Genomic DNA, 15,981 nt, shown 5'->3' with positions numbered 1-15,981 from the left:
ATCAAATGCCGTTGCCATGGCGACAGATCATTCGCCATCAAGTTAGTTCAAAAGTTTGCAGTTCAAATATTCTGCTGCTTTCCAAGCCTTTTTACTTTCTTTTCTTCTCTTATCACACATTCAAGCCCCCTGTTTTCATGTATCATTTCAATCTAAATTCTTCACTTTCTTCTTACACATTACATTTCAGCATAGCAGTTCAGCGTCAGCTTTTCAGCATAAAGCATTCCCACTAGCAATTTCTTCAGGAATTGCATTCTCTAGTTGACTGTGAAGTACACCAACAAAACAGATGTTCTAATTACCTTAAGATAGTCCTATAGAAGGCATAAAGAAGGAGAATATGGTAAAAGAAATCTGCCGCCCTGCCGCCCTTGATGAACTCTCAACTGCCAAATGCTTGACACTCCTTGCGTAAGTAGGGTTCTTTTAAAAAATTACGGCATTTGCATGACAAAGGCACATGGCTTCAGGGTACTAAAGAGGGAGGGAGGGGTTGGGGGTCTGAAGGAAGGCAGGAGACAGACTGAGACTTGAACAGACGCACAGGGATCGCTGGCACTCTCCCAGTCAGGAGACCAGAACTGTGCTGGATATGCTGGATATTGAAGCCAAGGCGGTGGATGAGGAGTCAGGACCAGAATTGGGTTTGAACATGGAGTCTGTTCACAGATTACTCAAAGAGACTCTCTGCTGCTTCAGAGGAAAATGGGGAGAGTGCATCAATGTTTCAGGAAAATAACTTGTTTTTTCGTACATCTGGATCGAGTGGAAATATATTTTTTAAATAAGTTCATCGGTTTATTTTAGCTGGAGACTACACTGGCTTAGAGATGACTGGAGCTCTGCACACTGGACTCATGCTTTTCTCTTTTGTGGTAATTACAATGTTATACTGTTTACACCAGAGACTTGCAAATAGTACATTTTTAATGTGTTATTAACATTTCATTGTTTAAAAAAAAAAGCTAGTCAGTACATCAACTGAATATGTTACTGGAATATGTTAATACAGCATTGATAACTGTATTTAGCCAAGTTAAAATACTATAGTAAACTAATCATGTTCTCCTGCAGGTGGTATGTGAGAGTGAGCCGACACATGCTGGGCCAGATAGAGCTGGGGATTTACACGGTGAGACTGTTAATCACTTTTCGGGGCTGTTTAGTGGGCAGCAGTTTTATTTAGTGGTATTGACATCTCTTTTTCCTTAATCAAAACATCAACACTTATTTGACTGAAACATCACTATTTCTAATTCATGCTTGTCGTGATTGTTTTTTTTGTGTGACCTTGCAGAACAATCCAAACTGCTCCACCTAACTTCTAACTGGGCTTTTCACCTGGTCAATGAATCACTGGACTTCTCGGGGGCAGACAGATTCTGCAGGGGCCAGTTCAGCTCCCTTGTGCCTGTGGAGCAGTCAGAGGACAGAGGGGGGGTCTTGGAGCTGCTTCAGCAGGCCGCACATCGCTCGCCTGTCTGGATCAGAGATCCTGCCAAGGCAGCCTCCAAGCCTCTGGCCCTCTCCAAACAGTGTGAGTGTAATCATTGGCGCTACAAATCAAATAAAGTATAATAAAATACAAAAAATAAAGGTACAATTTGATCAATTACCTTTCCCGGCTTTTCTTTAGATTTACAGTTCCCAGCTCTAAACTTCCCAAGAGATTCTCGTGAGGGCTTTGCTCGTGTCAACATGTCCTTTCCCGCCCTGTCCTCCATCAGTGTGTGTGTTCGTGTTCAGTGGAACCCAGAGTGGATTGAGGTGTCCACCATCTTCTCCTACGCTGCACCTGTGTTCACCAATGAGTTCCAGCTGAGAGGCCAAGTGGACATGCAGGGACGCATCCTTCTGGCTCTCATCATCCACGGGAAGCACCTGCCATATAAGGCATCCTTCCCCAACGACGGAGATTGGCATCACATCTGTGTCACATGGCGCCTTAGCAACGGCCACTGGGCTATCTATGTAGATGGTGACAACAAGGACATGGGCTCAGGCTCAGACACCTCCAGGAACATCTATGGAGATGGAATACTTATTCTGGGTCAGGATCAAGATTCATTTGGTGGGAATTTCACAGAGCCTTTTTTTGGAAATATCACTGACCTGAATGTGTGGAATATGTCTCTGGAAGCAAGGCATGTCCGTGCCCTCAGTGCATGTTCCTCCAAAACCCAGGAACTGCTTTTTAGTTGGAATCTTGAGCACGTAAGCAGCCACCCAGTGGTGAGCGAGGTACAGGCCCTTCTGTTTTGCCCAGGTGAGATTACATTCTGTGTGCTCAGTTTCATTTCAGAGGCTGTCTCTATTAAATTAGAATGTTATCATGCACACTAAGAATTGCTGGGATATTTCATATAACCTACCTCCACAGTGGTTTGATCATGCTGGTTGGTGCCTTTTACATTATTGCGTTGTTTACACAATCATGGGTAGTTTTAGTGCAGCCCATCCGCTGGGTGGCTGGGTGATACTAAAACAATGCTGAAAAAACTATCATCCTCTCTTCCTCCACAACCATGTGCTAGCTACCTAGCGGCTAGGTCACTTCAACCATGTGGCTTGGTTATCTGCTTTGTTTTGTCAACCAGTGGTCCTTTCAATCAATCTCCTACAGCAGTCCTTCAATATATTAAAGGAAGGTGCTTTTTTTTTTACCAATCATTCCTGTAGAGACCGCAGAAATACCAGCCTAAAAGTTACTGAGTGAAACTATTTAGGAACAGGCTATGTTTATACTGCAAGTTATGAGTTGCTCATCTTTGGGTTTGGGATTGGCCTACATCCTGAAGTCTTTATGCTCAGTCTAACACTTTTAACAGATAATTATGTAAGGAAACATGAAAATAAAAACACCTATGTATGAGGTAAAATCATCATTTTATTCTAATCTATTGTGGGGATGTGTTTATTGTAGCACATGCTTAAGGTTGAGCCATGTTCAACTTGTTTGCCGGTCGAAACTGTGTTGTTTGTCGCCAAAACATTGCTTTTAAAGCCAGGCTGTTTCATTCTGAAGAATGAGGAAACCTATTCTAGCACTTATGTTGGTCTGAACGTTGCCTCATTTGGAAACGAGGCACTGGGTTAACCTTACTCAGTGGTGTAATGTAACTAAGTACATTTACTCAAGTACTTTACTTAAGTATAATTATAAGGTACTTTGCTTGAGTATTTCCATGTTATGCTACTTTGTACTTCTACCACACTACAGTTCAGAGGTAAATAGTGTATTTTCTTTTTAGTCCACTACATGTATTTAATACCTTTAGTTCGTAAATATGTGGATGAATGATGTGAAATATAACCAAGTGTTGAATCAGACATTAGTTCCACCTGGAGTAAATTCACAAGCTCCCTGCAGTATACAAAGTCATTCAAACTAGCTGCACCTTTACCAGCTTTGAGAACACTTTAATGATCAATAACTCTCCAACACATTGTATGTGAAAAGGCTAAGGGGCAGGACATCTCTAAGTGGTTGACCAATCACAACAGAGCCGGCCAGCTAACCAATCAGAGCAGACTGGGCTCTGGTTTCAGACAGAGGGTGAAAAGAGGTGCTGCAGCACAGGCAGTACGAGAAAAATAAAGAGCTTTTTGAACATTAAAGCATGGAGACATGTCCCAGTAGAGACACTACATACTGATATACACCTGAAAATGAACATAATATGTCCTCTCTAATATCAAAATGTGTGTATTATGTTATAATCCTGCTTTAATTATATGTAGTTATTTATTCTTGCAGCAGTATATGTTCATAGCATTTCTTTTTTTGTATAAAGGTAATTTTGGGCCATAGGGCTTTTATTGGAGTTCTGTTGAAAAGGAGACGGATGGAAGGACATTCCATGAGATATTCAGCTGGCTCAAGGTTCGATCCGGCTTACTAGCAGCAGTGTCGATATATGGGATGTGAACTCTAACCACTGAGCTATCCGGCGGCCTTCATAGCATTTCTTATCTAGTTCTTATTATTTGCCTGTCTCTTACTTTTCAAGTCATTCTTGATAAAATCCTCCCTAAAGAGGCCTGGGCTAGAGAGTGTTAGAATGTGCCGCAGGATGAAGGGCAGTGAGGTGAGTCAGAGGGGCAGAGAGGCGCTGAATGGGGGGGACTCCCACAGCTCCAGCAGGGAGGAGCAGTGCAGGGAAAGAGTGAACAATAACCCCCCCACTGTCACAGTTTATATTACTCTCTTAAGATCCATGCAGTCAGGTTTTTTTTTGTACGATTACAACTCAAGCCTAAAGTTGTTTTTCAAGTTCATTTCAAGTCACAATGTTTATTCAAATCTAATTGTTATCTGATTATCTCATTTGATCTCATTGCTGATACTTTTCACCATTGATGACATTAACATATAATAGAGCTGACTCTTGTGTTCTTGTGCGTACACTTTCCTTGTTGTTCGGAGTTTGATTCTTTATGGTTTTTGCACTCATTGTAAGTTGCTTTGGATAAAAGTGATAAATGATATGAAATGTAATGTAATGTGTGTCACTGTGCCAGGAGCAGTCCACCAGCAGATGGAGCTGCAGGGCTGCAGGACCCTGCAGGGCGGCTCAGATCAGCCCCCCCTCCTCGGCCTGACAGACTGCTCCGATCAACTGCCATTCATCTGCCGGAGCAGCAGAGGTGAGCGGAGACACACCAGAACAGATCAGGATTTGACTTTTAATTTATTATATTAATGTTAGTAATGATGAATATTGACTTAAAGGTAATCACTATATGTGGAGCCTGTATTATGTGATTGATTTGACAAACCCTGCAGCATAAGAGCTGAAACATGTACTTTACTTAACTCAGCATCTCCACGTTATTACAGCAGTAAATACATGTTTTTCCTGCGAACCTTAAAGACAAGGCATGCAAACAGTATGGACTGTACCCATGCAGAACAGTTGACTCGTTGCGTATCAGAAACAGGATTTCAGAAATACTGACGCCACTACCCAAAATGCAACCTTATTCCCACAGGGAGTGTTGACCAAACTCAAAAACATTTAATTTGCTCGGTTGTTTAATATTGTATGTATTCCAGTCCGTGTTTCAAAAGAAAAACAATGAAAAAAAGAATACAATGCATCTTCTGAAAGACTTATTTGCTATCTTAACTGTAAAATGTATTATACTCTAAAGTCTCCTTAACACGTTATCCCCCTCACTTTTTAAATGAAGTATCTTAATCTTCGTCCTCTAGTACACACCTCTTTAGTTATTGCTCAGCACTTAAAGAAACAGGCGTAGTCAGCTGACTTGACGCCTTTTAGGTGACATGTTTGCTTTTTTATAATCCTTCTGCAACACAATGGTAGACGTTTTCAAATGTATCATTATACCAACAGCAATTGTACACGTCAAAATTGCTTTTTGAGTTGTTAGAATTCCAAGAAGTCAACGTATTCATATTTTCCAAATAGTAGCGATTCTAGTTAACATAGTTAATATCTAACAATTATTTCATACTTGTAAACATGTTCATTCTTGATTTGACCAACATATTTTCTGCCAGTTGAAATGTTTATTTTGTATATCTGATGGAAGATTTAATGACAACTATCTAATGCTCAAGTACAGTAATTCAATTTTTTGAAGATGTTGTAGTTCCAAATCATGTCCATAATTATGACTTGAAGCAAAAAAAATGATATCAAATATTCAATTCTCACTAGTGGAAATGGTCATTTGTGACCTCAACAATTCCACTGTTATTATTTGCAGTTTTCATTGTAGAATTCATCCCTCATTTCAGATATCATAAAGAAACGTTAAACTGATATGTCAGCTTGAATTTTTCACCAGTTATAATTTAAAAACAGTTATCTAGAATACGATTGTAAATAGCAAACATATGAAGCACTTATATCTCAATAAATCTACAATTCCTTTTATTAGTTAAAATTGAATTTGAAATATCAAAAAAGGAGATTTATTATCTTGTCAAAATTGTACAAATCACCTATGACTTACATATTTGAAATGAATGGGTCATCTGGGCTACATATTGGAAATGCTATTATTGATATCTGAAAACTATCCATTACATTTAGACTGAACCTTTTTTCTTTCTAAGAAGGAATTTCTGATATCTTTTATGACATTTCAGATATTTCTAAAGCAGTTCGGACTTTGACTTTTGACCACATGTACAAATGCAATAGTAACATGTCAAAACATTTTTTAAGTGTTTACCTAACTCAATGGCTAGCATTCAGCCCTTGTAATTAAATGTTAAAAAGTCTGCCCATAATAGCCCATGCACAGAAACACTTGAAGGGAAATAAAGTAAACTCTGAAAATGTTGGATGTAAGATGATGTTTGCGTACGTGATGTGAAGCAATTGATACATACATATCCACTAGATTGACTGATGAGATAATAGTACTGTACAAAGGAAGAGGCGGGGTCAGACACATTCTCAGTTGGGAGTTTTATGTTTTTTCAGGATGTTCAGAGGCTCAGGGTGGAACTCTTCCAGCTGAAGAGTTCTCTAAACAGCTGAGCATCCTGCCATCATTTCATAACGTTTCATTGTGTTGGGCACAGAGCGCTTCCTGAAGATGAAGCAGATCATTGACTCTCAGACCTCGCAGCCCACAGCCTTCATGAACCAGCTGATGAAGCTGTCCAACCACAGCGAGGTACACAACGCTACATCTTCATCCACAAAAAGTCTCCTCCACTTCTTTAAAGATTTCACTGCTTTAAATGTTCCATCTTCCAAGGATCTTTGCTGTCAAACCATTATTTATCTGTTAACCTCACCTAGCAAAGAGCCATAGATTGTTTTGGCACACATCATTCTGCTTTATTTAAAAGTAAATCTGACAGAGTTGAATGGGTTTTTAGCATTTTATAAGTTTATGTTAATACCAAAATGTTGATTAGAAGCTTAACTTTGGCTTCTATTTAAAATCCATAGGGGGTTTGTTTTGCTTTATGACTAAAAACGACAATGCTTTTGTGATAAAAATACTGATAAATGATTAACTTGAACAACAACAACAACTTCCATATAACAGTTAAAGGTGGGGTATATCATTTATTTCAGATTCCCCTTTTGTTATATTCCATGGAATGCTCTTAACATCCAGATAGCAATGAATATATGAAATGCTTTGACAATAAATATATATAAAAAAATGTAATCTGTGGAAGCCTTAGTACTGTAAAAAGCACGACCAATCATCTGAGCCGGCCCGGCAAAAATAACTGGATGGCCTACCTGCCTGTCAGCCTTCCATCTGTGCACAAATTTATCTCGTGCCCTCATTGGTCATGTGCGCGTTTGTGTGTGTTGGAGGAGGGGCTCTGTAAGGAAGTCTGAAGGAAGAGGCAGATTTTTTCCGGTTGTGTATTTTCAAATTCTAGCGCACTCGAGCTGGTTTCTCCAAAATGGCATACCTTTAATACAAATCCCAAAATGATATGCTGATGACTCCTGATTCCCCCCCCCCAGGCAGTGCTGGGGCAGCAGCCGTCGGGGCGGGGCAGCCTGTCCCAGGTGTCCGCCCTGCTGGAGGTCTCTGTGCAGGCCCTGCAGGACACGCAGCAGGAGGGACTGCAGCCGGCGGACATGGTGTCCCTCATCCAGCTGCTGTCTCTGGCTGCTGACGTCCCCACACAGCCCCCCACCAAGGAGACCTCCGTCCAGGAGCTCAGCCAGCACTTCATCAGCGTGGCGGACAGCATCATCAGCGCAGACAACGCCCTCAAGTGGCAGGCCATCAAAGAGGTAGCACATGAACCCTGCCTTCTTTAGCCCTGACGCGTGAGTTTACAAATCTGTGCAGTTTGCATATTGTATTCACACCGGAGGGGGGAGAAGTACTCAGATCTTGTACTTAAGTAAAAGTAGAAGTACCAGATTGTAGGAATACTCTGTTACAAGTAAAAGTCCTTCAATCAAAACTTTACTCAAGTAAAAGTACAAGTTTTTATTTTTATTTTTATTTATTTGTATTATTCATTCTGCAGATCGGCCCAAATCAGAATAATATAAATCATATGTTTGTGTTTGGTGTTGATTATATTTCACAACATTAATCCAATTGTGCAAACTAACTAAAGGTATTAAATACATGTAGTGGAGTACAATATTTACCTCGGAATTGTACTGAAGCAGAAGTAAAAATAAGCAAAAATATTACCTGAAAATTGTACTTAATACAGTACTTGAGTAAATGTACTTAGTAACTTTACACCAATTCATTAAACATAACATATCATAGATCAATAAACTAAATCTAATTTTAACGATTTCTCTATGAGAAACAGGGAATAACAGTACATATTAAATGTGAAATAGTATATTCTACGGGCATATAACAGAATGTAGATAGATAGATAGATAGATAGATAGGTACTGTAGATAGATGGATAGATAGATAGACAGATAGATAGACAAATAGATAGACAGATATATAGACAGACGGACAGACAGATAGACAGACAGATAGATAGACAGATAGCTCCCTTCCCCCCGGCCTCTCAGAGCTCCAAGGCCACCTCAGGCAGCCTCAGTGAATGAGCAGCACTCTGAAACACTGTGGCCGTACACATCCACAAACCTCCGCTCGGCTCCCAGCTCTGTCTCCAAGGCTCAGCTCTTGGACGGGCATATTGAATTCAGAAGGAGGGGGTTTCAAAACAGACAATGGCAAATTCCACAATTGCTCCCATCATTATAGGCCAATTCATTGACCTGTGTGTACCCTCTTCAGCCAAACTGTCTGTAGACGCTGGCATTCCGCAGAAAAAGATGCTGAAAGCATTTTCTCATTGTGTGGCATTTAAGTAGTCATTTTGAAATGTACCTCTTCAGCTTTTACAAGCAGGGCAGAGTGGGTAAGTTCTGCTGAGGTGCAGCTGCTCCGTGTGTTTCAGGTGGTGAACGGACCCATGGATGTGGTCAACACCATTGACCAGATGGTGACCAGCCTGAGTGCCAGCTTAATGGCAGAGACTGATCACATGACCATTCTCAGACCCAACATCAGTGAGTCACCAACACAAACACACACACACACATGCACGCACACACACACACACACACACACACACACACACACACACACACACACACACACACACACACACACACACACACACACACACACACACACACACACACCGTATATACTAAAAGATTAAACAAATATAGCATGGACATTTTGATAGAACGGGATCACCCATTTGGGCTGATTCGATCCTGGTCTTGGACCATCATGAAGAGGCTCCAGCTGCACTAAAGCTGCCAGAAAAACCGTTGACCTTAGAAAAAAAAAATGATTGGTATTGCTAGGGTTAGGGTTAGAGTTAACCAATTGAAAAATATATTGTATATAGAGTAGATTGGGATTTTTTTGGGATATACACTTATTTTCCAGGTGTGTGTGTGTGTGTGTGTGTGTGTGTGTGTGCGTGCGTGCGTGTATTTATGAAATCGGGCATAGCACAGCACTTGCATTGTGCAGCTTTGTTCATGATGGAACTTCTAAAACTTAGATTTTTCTCTTTTGGTGTCACATTTTTCTTATCTTGTTATTGTACTTAAGGACTATTTCGAAAATCTGAAGTACATTCCTGAGACTGAAGTATTAAGATCTTAAAACCCAGGATACATATGTGGCCATGGTAACACGTTTCAGCTCAGATTAATAATCTAAATTAGTTTTTATATTTTGATTACTTCAAAGGTCTGCGAAGATTAGAAACAGGTAAAATATCTACATTAAAAAGCATCTTCTTTTAAATATTATTTCCCTTAATGCATGCATTAAATATAATATTTTACTCTGAAACCATCAAGTGTTATCCTTATTTTCAGAGCTGGAGGTGCAGCAGCAGTGGCTGCGGGGGGGGTCCAGAGGGTCCTCAGATTCCAGAGGGTCCAGCTTCTGTGGGCCCGAGACAGAGAGACTCACCAACCTGGACTGTATTTCAGTTCCAAATCAGAAAATACAGGATCTCCATAACAACGGTAGGAAAATTCTGCAAGAACCAATCATCTTCCTCCACTTGAATTTAAAGTAGTCACTTATTCATACTTATCCATCACAGCGTTGAGTGTTTGCAAAGAGAGAAAACACATTTCAGTCTTGAAAGTGAACGACAAACTGTGAGTGTGTAGCATGCATTCAGCTACTTACACTCCCAAGGTCTTGCTGTGAAGTGTAGATGGAGGCGCAGTGCAGCTTTTTCTGAAACAACCATTCATGGTGAACAATTAGTAATCCTAAATTAACTAAATTTCTCTCAGTAATGTTTTATCTGTCTTTAGCAAGCTGATGAAAGCTGCCTCTTGCTGTTGTGTTCAATGTTCAGGTTTCCATAAGCTCACGTTGGTCAACACGTGGTACGGCTCTCTGCGGCCGCTATTCAATCGTGAGGAGAACATCACCATGGTTCCTACGGTCACTGACGGCAGCCAGAGGTAACACACACTCGAGTGGAGGCGGGAATCATTGCTTTTGGCTTTCTTTACATGTACTTTTCTTACATGTATTACATTTAAATCCTGATTAAAGCTACACATTTTTGTTGTTAAACAGAATCAGGAACTATGTGTTACATGACTAAACTGACTCTTTTGGAGTTTAGTCCACCTCTTTAGCTATTTGTTTTCTCAGATACAAAGATATTACAATAGCTTGACAATAGCTTCATTCCAATACTGTGCCAGTAAGTCATGCTAATGAGCTAGCATAACATTTATGCTGCAATCATTATTTTATTGACCACACTGTCAAAGAAATTAAAGTAATAACAGGTATGTTATATGTATAAGTCACAGTACTATTTGTTGGATAGGCTTTGAAAACCAAATAAATTGCTTATTTATTAATGCAATTCAAATATATACTTCTATTTATTTTAAAGGGACTAGCTTGCCCTTTGTGTCTTTTGTTATATTGTGTGAATGTGTGCGTGTAACAGGTATTTGGGCACCGTGCTGGGCTCCTCTGTCATATCCACCACAGTGCTGGGAGACGACCAGCCGCTCAGCACAGCCGTTCACTTCCAGCTCCAGCACAGAGTTCAGGTGAGCCAAGACTCTCAAATATCACCCATCACCCATCACTTTTCCTTATACATGATATATATATACTATGTTTATTACAGAATCCCACTGGAACTGTGTATGATCCAGTGTGTGCCTTCTGGGATTTTGATCTCAAGTAAGTACCAATGAACATGATTTGGATTTCTGTGTGTTTAAACGCACCTATGTAAGTATGTTGTGTTTGTGTCTAACTAGTCCTGAAGCCGGTGGGTGGTGGAATACCAAAGGCTGTGATGTCGTGTCCAAACATTATGGATACACCGTGTGCTACTGCAACCACACCACCAACTTTGCATTGCTGTTGCAGGTTTATGAAGCCCAGGTAACACTGCTCCGTCCAATTATCACTGTGTGTGTTATAAATATATACAGCTCATGTTCTGTGTGTGTGTGTGTGTGTGTGTGTGTGTGTGTGTGTGTGTGTGTGTGTGTGTGTGTGTGTGTGTGTGTGTGTGTGTGTGTGTGTGTGTGTGTGTGTGTGTGTGTGTGTGTGTGTGTGTGTGTGTGTGTGTGTGTGTGTGTGTGTGTGTGTGTGTGTGTGTGTGTGTGTGTGTGTGTGTGTGTGTGTGTGTGTGTGTGTGTGTGTGTGTGTGTGTGTGTGTGTTCCAGAGGAGCCCGGAGAATGAAAAAGCTCTGCAGGTGCTGACGTTCATTGGCTGTGGAGTGTCTCTGTGTGGCCTCCTCTTCACCTTCATCCTCTTCATTGCTGTGGGGTGAGTCACTAACACAGAGTGCACTCTGTAAAGCGCAGAGGGTGAAAAGCATTTCATAAAACCCAGATTCACATCAATATGTGGAAGGGAAACAAAACAGCACCACACTGAAACAATCTTGTGTGTGTGTGTGTGTGTGTGTGTGTGTGTGTGTGTGTGTGTGTGTGTGTGTGTGTGTGTGTGTGTGTGTGTGTGTGTGTGTGTGTGTGTGTGTGTGTGTGTGTGTGTGTGTGTGTGTGTGTGTGTGTGTGTGTGTGTGTGTGTGTGTGTGTGTGTGTGTGTGTGTGTGTGTGTGTGTGTGTGTGTGTGCACAGTGTCCCTAAATCAGACCGTACCACCGTCCATAAGAACCTGATAGTGGCTCTGAGCGTGGCTGAGCTGCTGCTGATGTGCAGTGACTGGGCGTCTGCCAATGAGGTGAGACTCCATCTATGATTTTATGACCTATTTTCACAGTAAGCTAAACATTTATGATACTTAACTGACAGTATGGTGAACTCACATACATGAGTGCAGGGTTATATTCACACTAACTGTTGGTTCACTCACTCACTCTCTTTTTTGGCCAAAGATCTCATCTGTTTTCATCAATAATGCTTTAAAACCTGTGGTGGAACTGAACTAGGTATACTGACTAAGTACTTTACTTGCAATAACATCTGGCGTCACTTCTACTTTACGTAATTATTTTCATTTAGTGTCAGTTCAAGACTTTTGATTTGAAACCCACATCTCTTTTTTTCAGTCAATTCAGTCTCAAAACAAAAATGTTTGAAATCAACCAATGACCTTTATGTGTTTTGGACACTCATTTTCAGGACACAATTAAAGATTTTTGCTTCACTACACTGAAAGACTGAAACTTTGACAATTGACAAACGTTGAAACATTTCATTAAAATCAACATTTCAGTTTTTACAGAGTACTGATGAAGTTCTAACTCAAGAAAAGAGCACCACCCCTTCCCTCTGAGAGATGTGGTTCAGACTCTGTCCAAGCCTCAGGTGTGTGTTTGTGTGATCCTGCAGGCAGCGTGCTTCATGGTCACCGCCCTGCAACACCTCTTCTTCATGGCCTCCTTCTCCTGGATGCTAGTGGAAGGTCTGCTGCTCTGGAGCAAAGTGGTGTCGGTAAACATCAGTGAAGACCGCAGGATGAAGCTCTACTACATCATTGGCTGGGGTAAATCTCATCGCTCTTCAGTGACTGGTCTAGATGGAGTTTGAATTAGGACCATTAGTTTCCTGTAGACATGGAATGCATACACATATTATGTTGCATCGATGAATTCAATTTTCAAAGCCATTATCACAATTGAGTTGTGAATTGGTTCAATAAAACAGTACTATATAATACAACTATAATATAATGAAATTACCATTGACTTTTTTAAAGTCCACAGTCTGTGTTAGTATTTCATTTGGTTGTCAGGGTTACTAGGATCGAGTTTGTTTCCATATAGTCATGTCATTCCAAGACCATAGAATACGTTGACCAGGGTGTTTATGATGATCCAATCCGTTTTATTCCTATTATATCAATAGACACATCTCCCCAAATATGTTGGTTTATCCCAAATTGAAAGATTGTTATTATATTGTAAGCTATATGCCCCAGTAATGGACGTTGTCAGTTCATATCAGGTATTTCAGTTTCTGTGACAAGATTGAAATTGTGCTGCAAATAAATAAACTGTGCTGCAATGTTTTCCATGACTTTGATCATGTTGATCTAATAATCACATCTCTGTGATGAGAGTAAACAACAAAAACACTTCAAAAACATGAACTGCAGTTTCGATCCAATATTAGTCCAAATGACATTTCACATTTATTTGTATATACTGTATATCCAATAATACAGAATAATATATCACAGATATGACTTGTAACAATCTGTATATGTACCTCACATCACCAGATTTGTACTGCTAAAGCTTTCTGTAAAGTTAGACCACATTTCCCAGAATTCTTATTTCTCTTTTTTCAATGTGCTCCTCTTTGGCTTCACTGAGGGGGATTTCTGGAAGTGATTTTCTTTCTGTTAGCCTCAGTGTAGTATTATCAGTCTGAGGCTGGAGTGAAGCATCTGCAATCCCATCCAATCATCCGTCCCTAGAGGAGTAACCCTCTGTGTTTGAGCCCATGAAATTTCTTGCAGTATTTCCAGAAGATTACAAATGGCACTATTCAAATATAACTTGCTGATGCCATAACAACTCCCCAGAAGATGATTCTTATTTTGAAACCATTAAACGCATGCACCCTCCTCAGGACCGAACCTTGTACGATCTGATAATGGACGGGGATCCATGCCGGACGTGTCAATGACCTGTCCTCTATTCACACTCTTAGGGCCTCGTAGCTCTTATGTTGGGGGTGTAATAAAGGTTGCAGCTCACAGGAGTTGCTAATGGAGCTTCAATACTGGTCCAATGCAATGATGAATTCATGGTTAACTTATATCATCACTGCACTTGTGGTGCATGTAGTGAACCTTAACCCAGTTTAAACATTCTGCAGCTGTTACTGGTAATGTTCCCAAATCCATCTGTGATTGGTGATGTTGCTGAGAACATTGTGTGAATAAGTTCACTAACAATATTAAGGTGTTCCTCTCAGCGCTCCACATTCTGCTTTAGACTAAATAGAGAAGAGAAGCTAACAGACTAAACAGTCTGCTCCATAAATATGTATTTAAACATGCTGATTCTTGTGTTGTCACAACACTGCCAGGGTTCTTTTTATTTTATTGAATTGTTTTTCAGGACTACCTGTTCTCATAGTTGGTGTCACACTGGCCGTATCAGTGGATGAGTACAAGGCAGAGGACCACTGCTGGCTCAACGTGAAGACTGACACCATCTGGGCCTTTGTGGGACCGGTTATATTTGTCTTGGCGGTATGTAATCACTGTGTGTGTGTGTGTGTGTGTGTGTGTGTGTGTGTGTGTGTGTGTGTGTGTGTGTGTGTGTGTGTGTGTGTGTGTGTGTGTGTGTGTGTGTGTGTGTGTGTGTGTGTGTGTGTGTGTGTGTGTGTGTGTGTGTGTGTGTGTGTGTGTGTGTGTGTGTGTGTGTGTGTGTGTGTGTGTGTGTGTGTGTGTGTGTGTGTGTGTGTATTTTAAACCTGCCTCACTGAACTCCAAACCTCCATTTCTTGGTTACTTTGTAAATCTGTATGGGTATTCAAATAAAATCCTCAAAACAAAGTTGATTTATGTTGCACAAACAGGAAGTTGGTTCCAGAGAAAGGGAGCTTGGGAGTCCTGATCTAGTTTTGGGGACTCTGGGGGCTACTAAGAGACCTGCGCTCTGCTCAGCCCACTCTCACTCAGAACTAGAGCTCTAGAGGGCTACAGAAAATACTCCGGCCCAATTCCAAACCACGCCCTACACCCTACCCCTCCGTGGTGGAGTGACATTCGCAGCTAAACAAGGCTCCCTCCTTTTAGATGGAGGGTGTAAATACAGCGGCAAGCTTTGGGACTGGAATTGGGCCTCCATCTCTCAACATGAAGATGGAGCTTCTTTATCCCAATTCTATATATTTTCTTTATATTCCATTTTCCTATCTCAGAAAGGTCAGGAGCAGTGAAAAATGTGATTAGTGTGATTTCCTTCCTCCTGAGTAGGAGGGTCATGGTGCCCTCCTCCTCATGTGAGGTGGAGGCTAAGTGGATGTGCAGGCCTGCTCTGAGCTGGGCGCCATGTTGATGCTGCTTTCCTCTGCCTGCAGGTCAATGCAGTTGTGCTGTGTCGGGTTGTCATGGTGACCGTTTCCAGCGCTCGTCGTCGTGCTAAGATGCTCAGTCCAAGCTCGGCATCAAAGATGCAGACCTTTGACCTCACCTGGTGAGATACAATGGGTTCTCTACCTCTCTCTGCCACTCTCTCTCCTCCTGCTTTTTGTGCACTCTCCGTTTTTCTCTCTAGCGCTCACTCTCTCACACTCTCAGCCTCTCTCACACACACAAACACAAACACACACACACACACACACACACACACACACACACACACACACACACACACACACACACACACACACACACACACACACACACACACACACACACACACACACACACACACACACACACACAGACTAGCTGTTTCCATTTTGCTGGAGCCAGCCACAGTCAATAGAGACAGTGTGAGAGATTTGGAGACCAGGAATCAGCTGTGG

The 15,981-nt window shown here is 41.2% G+C and overlaps 1 protein-coding gene across 4 annotated transcripts in view; it reads left to right on the top strand.

Annotated features, from left to right (window-relative positions):
* Positions 1–533: 533 nt before the first annotated feature.
* The window catches only part of adgrd2 (adhesion G protein-coupled receptor D2), a 53,312-nt gene continuing 37,864 nt past the window's right edge, over positions 534–15,981 (top strand). For all 4 annotated transcript variants that reach the window (XM_079688170.1, XM_079688169.1, XM_079688171.1 and 1 more), the window contains exons 1-18: positions 534–878; positions 1,078–1,135; positions 1,301–1,540; positions 1,640–2,269; positions 4,525–4,650; positions 6,566–6,660; positions 7,479–7,754; positions 8,906–9,017; positions 9,849–10,001; positions 10,346–10,454; positions 10,958–11,063; positions 11,144–11,199; positions 11,280–11,406; positions 11,694–11,797; positions 12,112–12,214; positions 12,826–12,979; positions 14,565–14,698; positions 15,532–15,647. In XM_079688170.1, the coding sequence (XP_079544296.1) occupies positions 834–878; positions 1,078–1,135; positions 1,301–1,540; positions 1,640–2,269; positions 4,525–4,650; positions 6,566–6,660; positions 7,479–7,754; positions 8,906–9,017; positions 9,849–10,001; positions 10,346–10,454; positions 10,958–11,063; positions 11,144–11,199; positions 11,280–11,406; positions 11,694–11,797; positions 12,112–12,214; positions 12,826–12,979; positions 14,565–14,698; positions 15,532–15,647 (2,744 nt within the window). In that variant the 5' untranslated portion in view covers positions 534–833. The remainder of the gene's footprint in view (positions 879–1,077; positions 1,136–1,300; positions 1,541–1,639; positions 2,270–4,524; positions 4,651–6,565; positions 6,661–7,478; positions 7,755–8,905; positions 9,018–9,848; positions 10,002–10,345; positions 10,455–10,957; positions 11,064–11,143; positions 11,200–11,279; positions 11,407–11,693; positions 11,798–12,111; positions 12,215–12,825; positions 12,980–14,564; positions 14,699–15,531; positions 15,648–15,981) is intronic.

This window comes from Notothenia rossii, assembly GCF_949606895.1.
Source record: "Notothenia rossii genome assembly, chromosome: 6".
NCBI lineage: Eukaryota > Metazoa > Chordata > Actinopteri > Perciformes > Nototheniidae > Notothenia > Notothenia rossii.
This window is presented reverse-complemented; position numbering and strand designations above follow the sequence as displayed.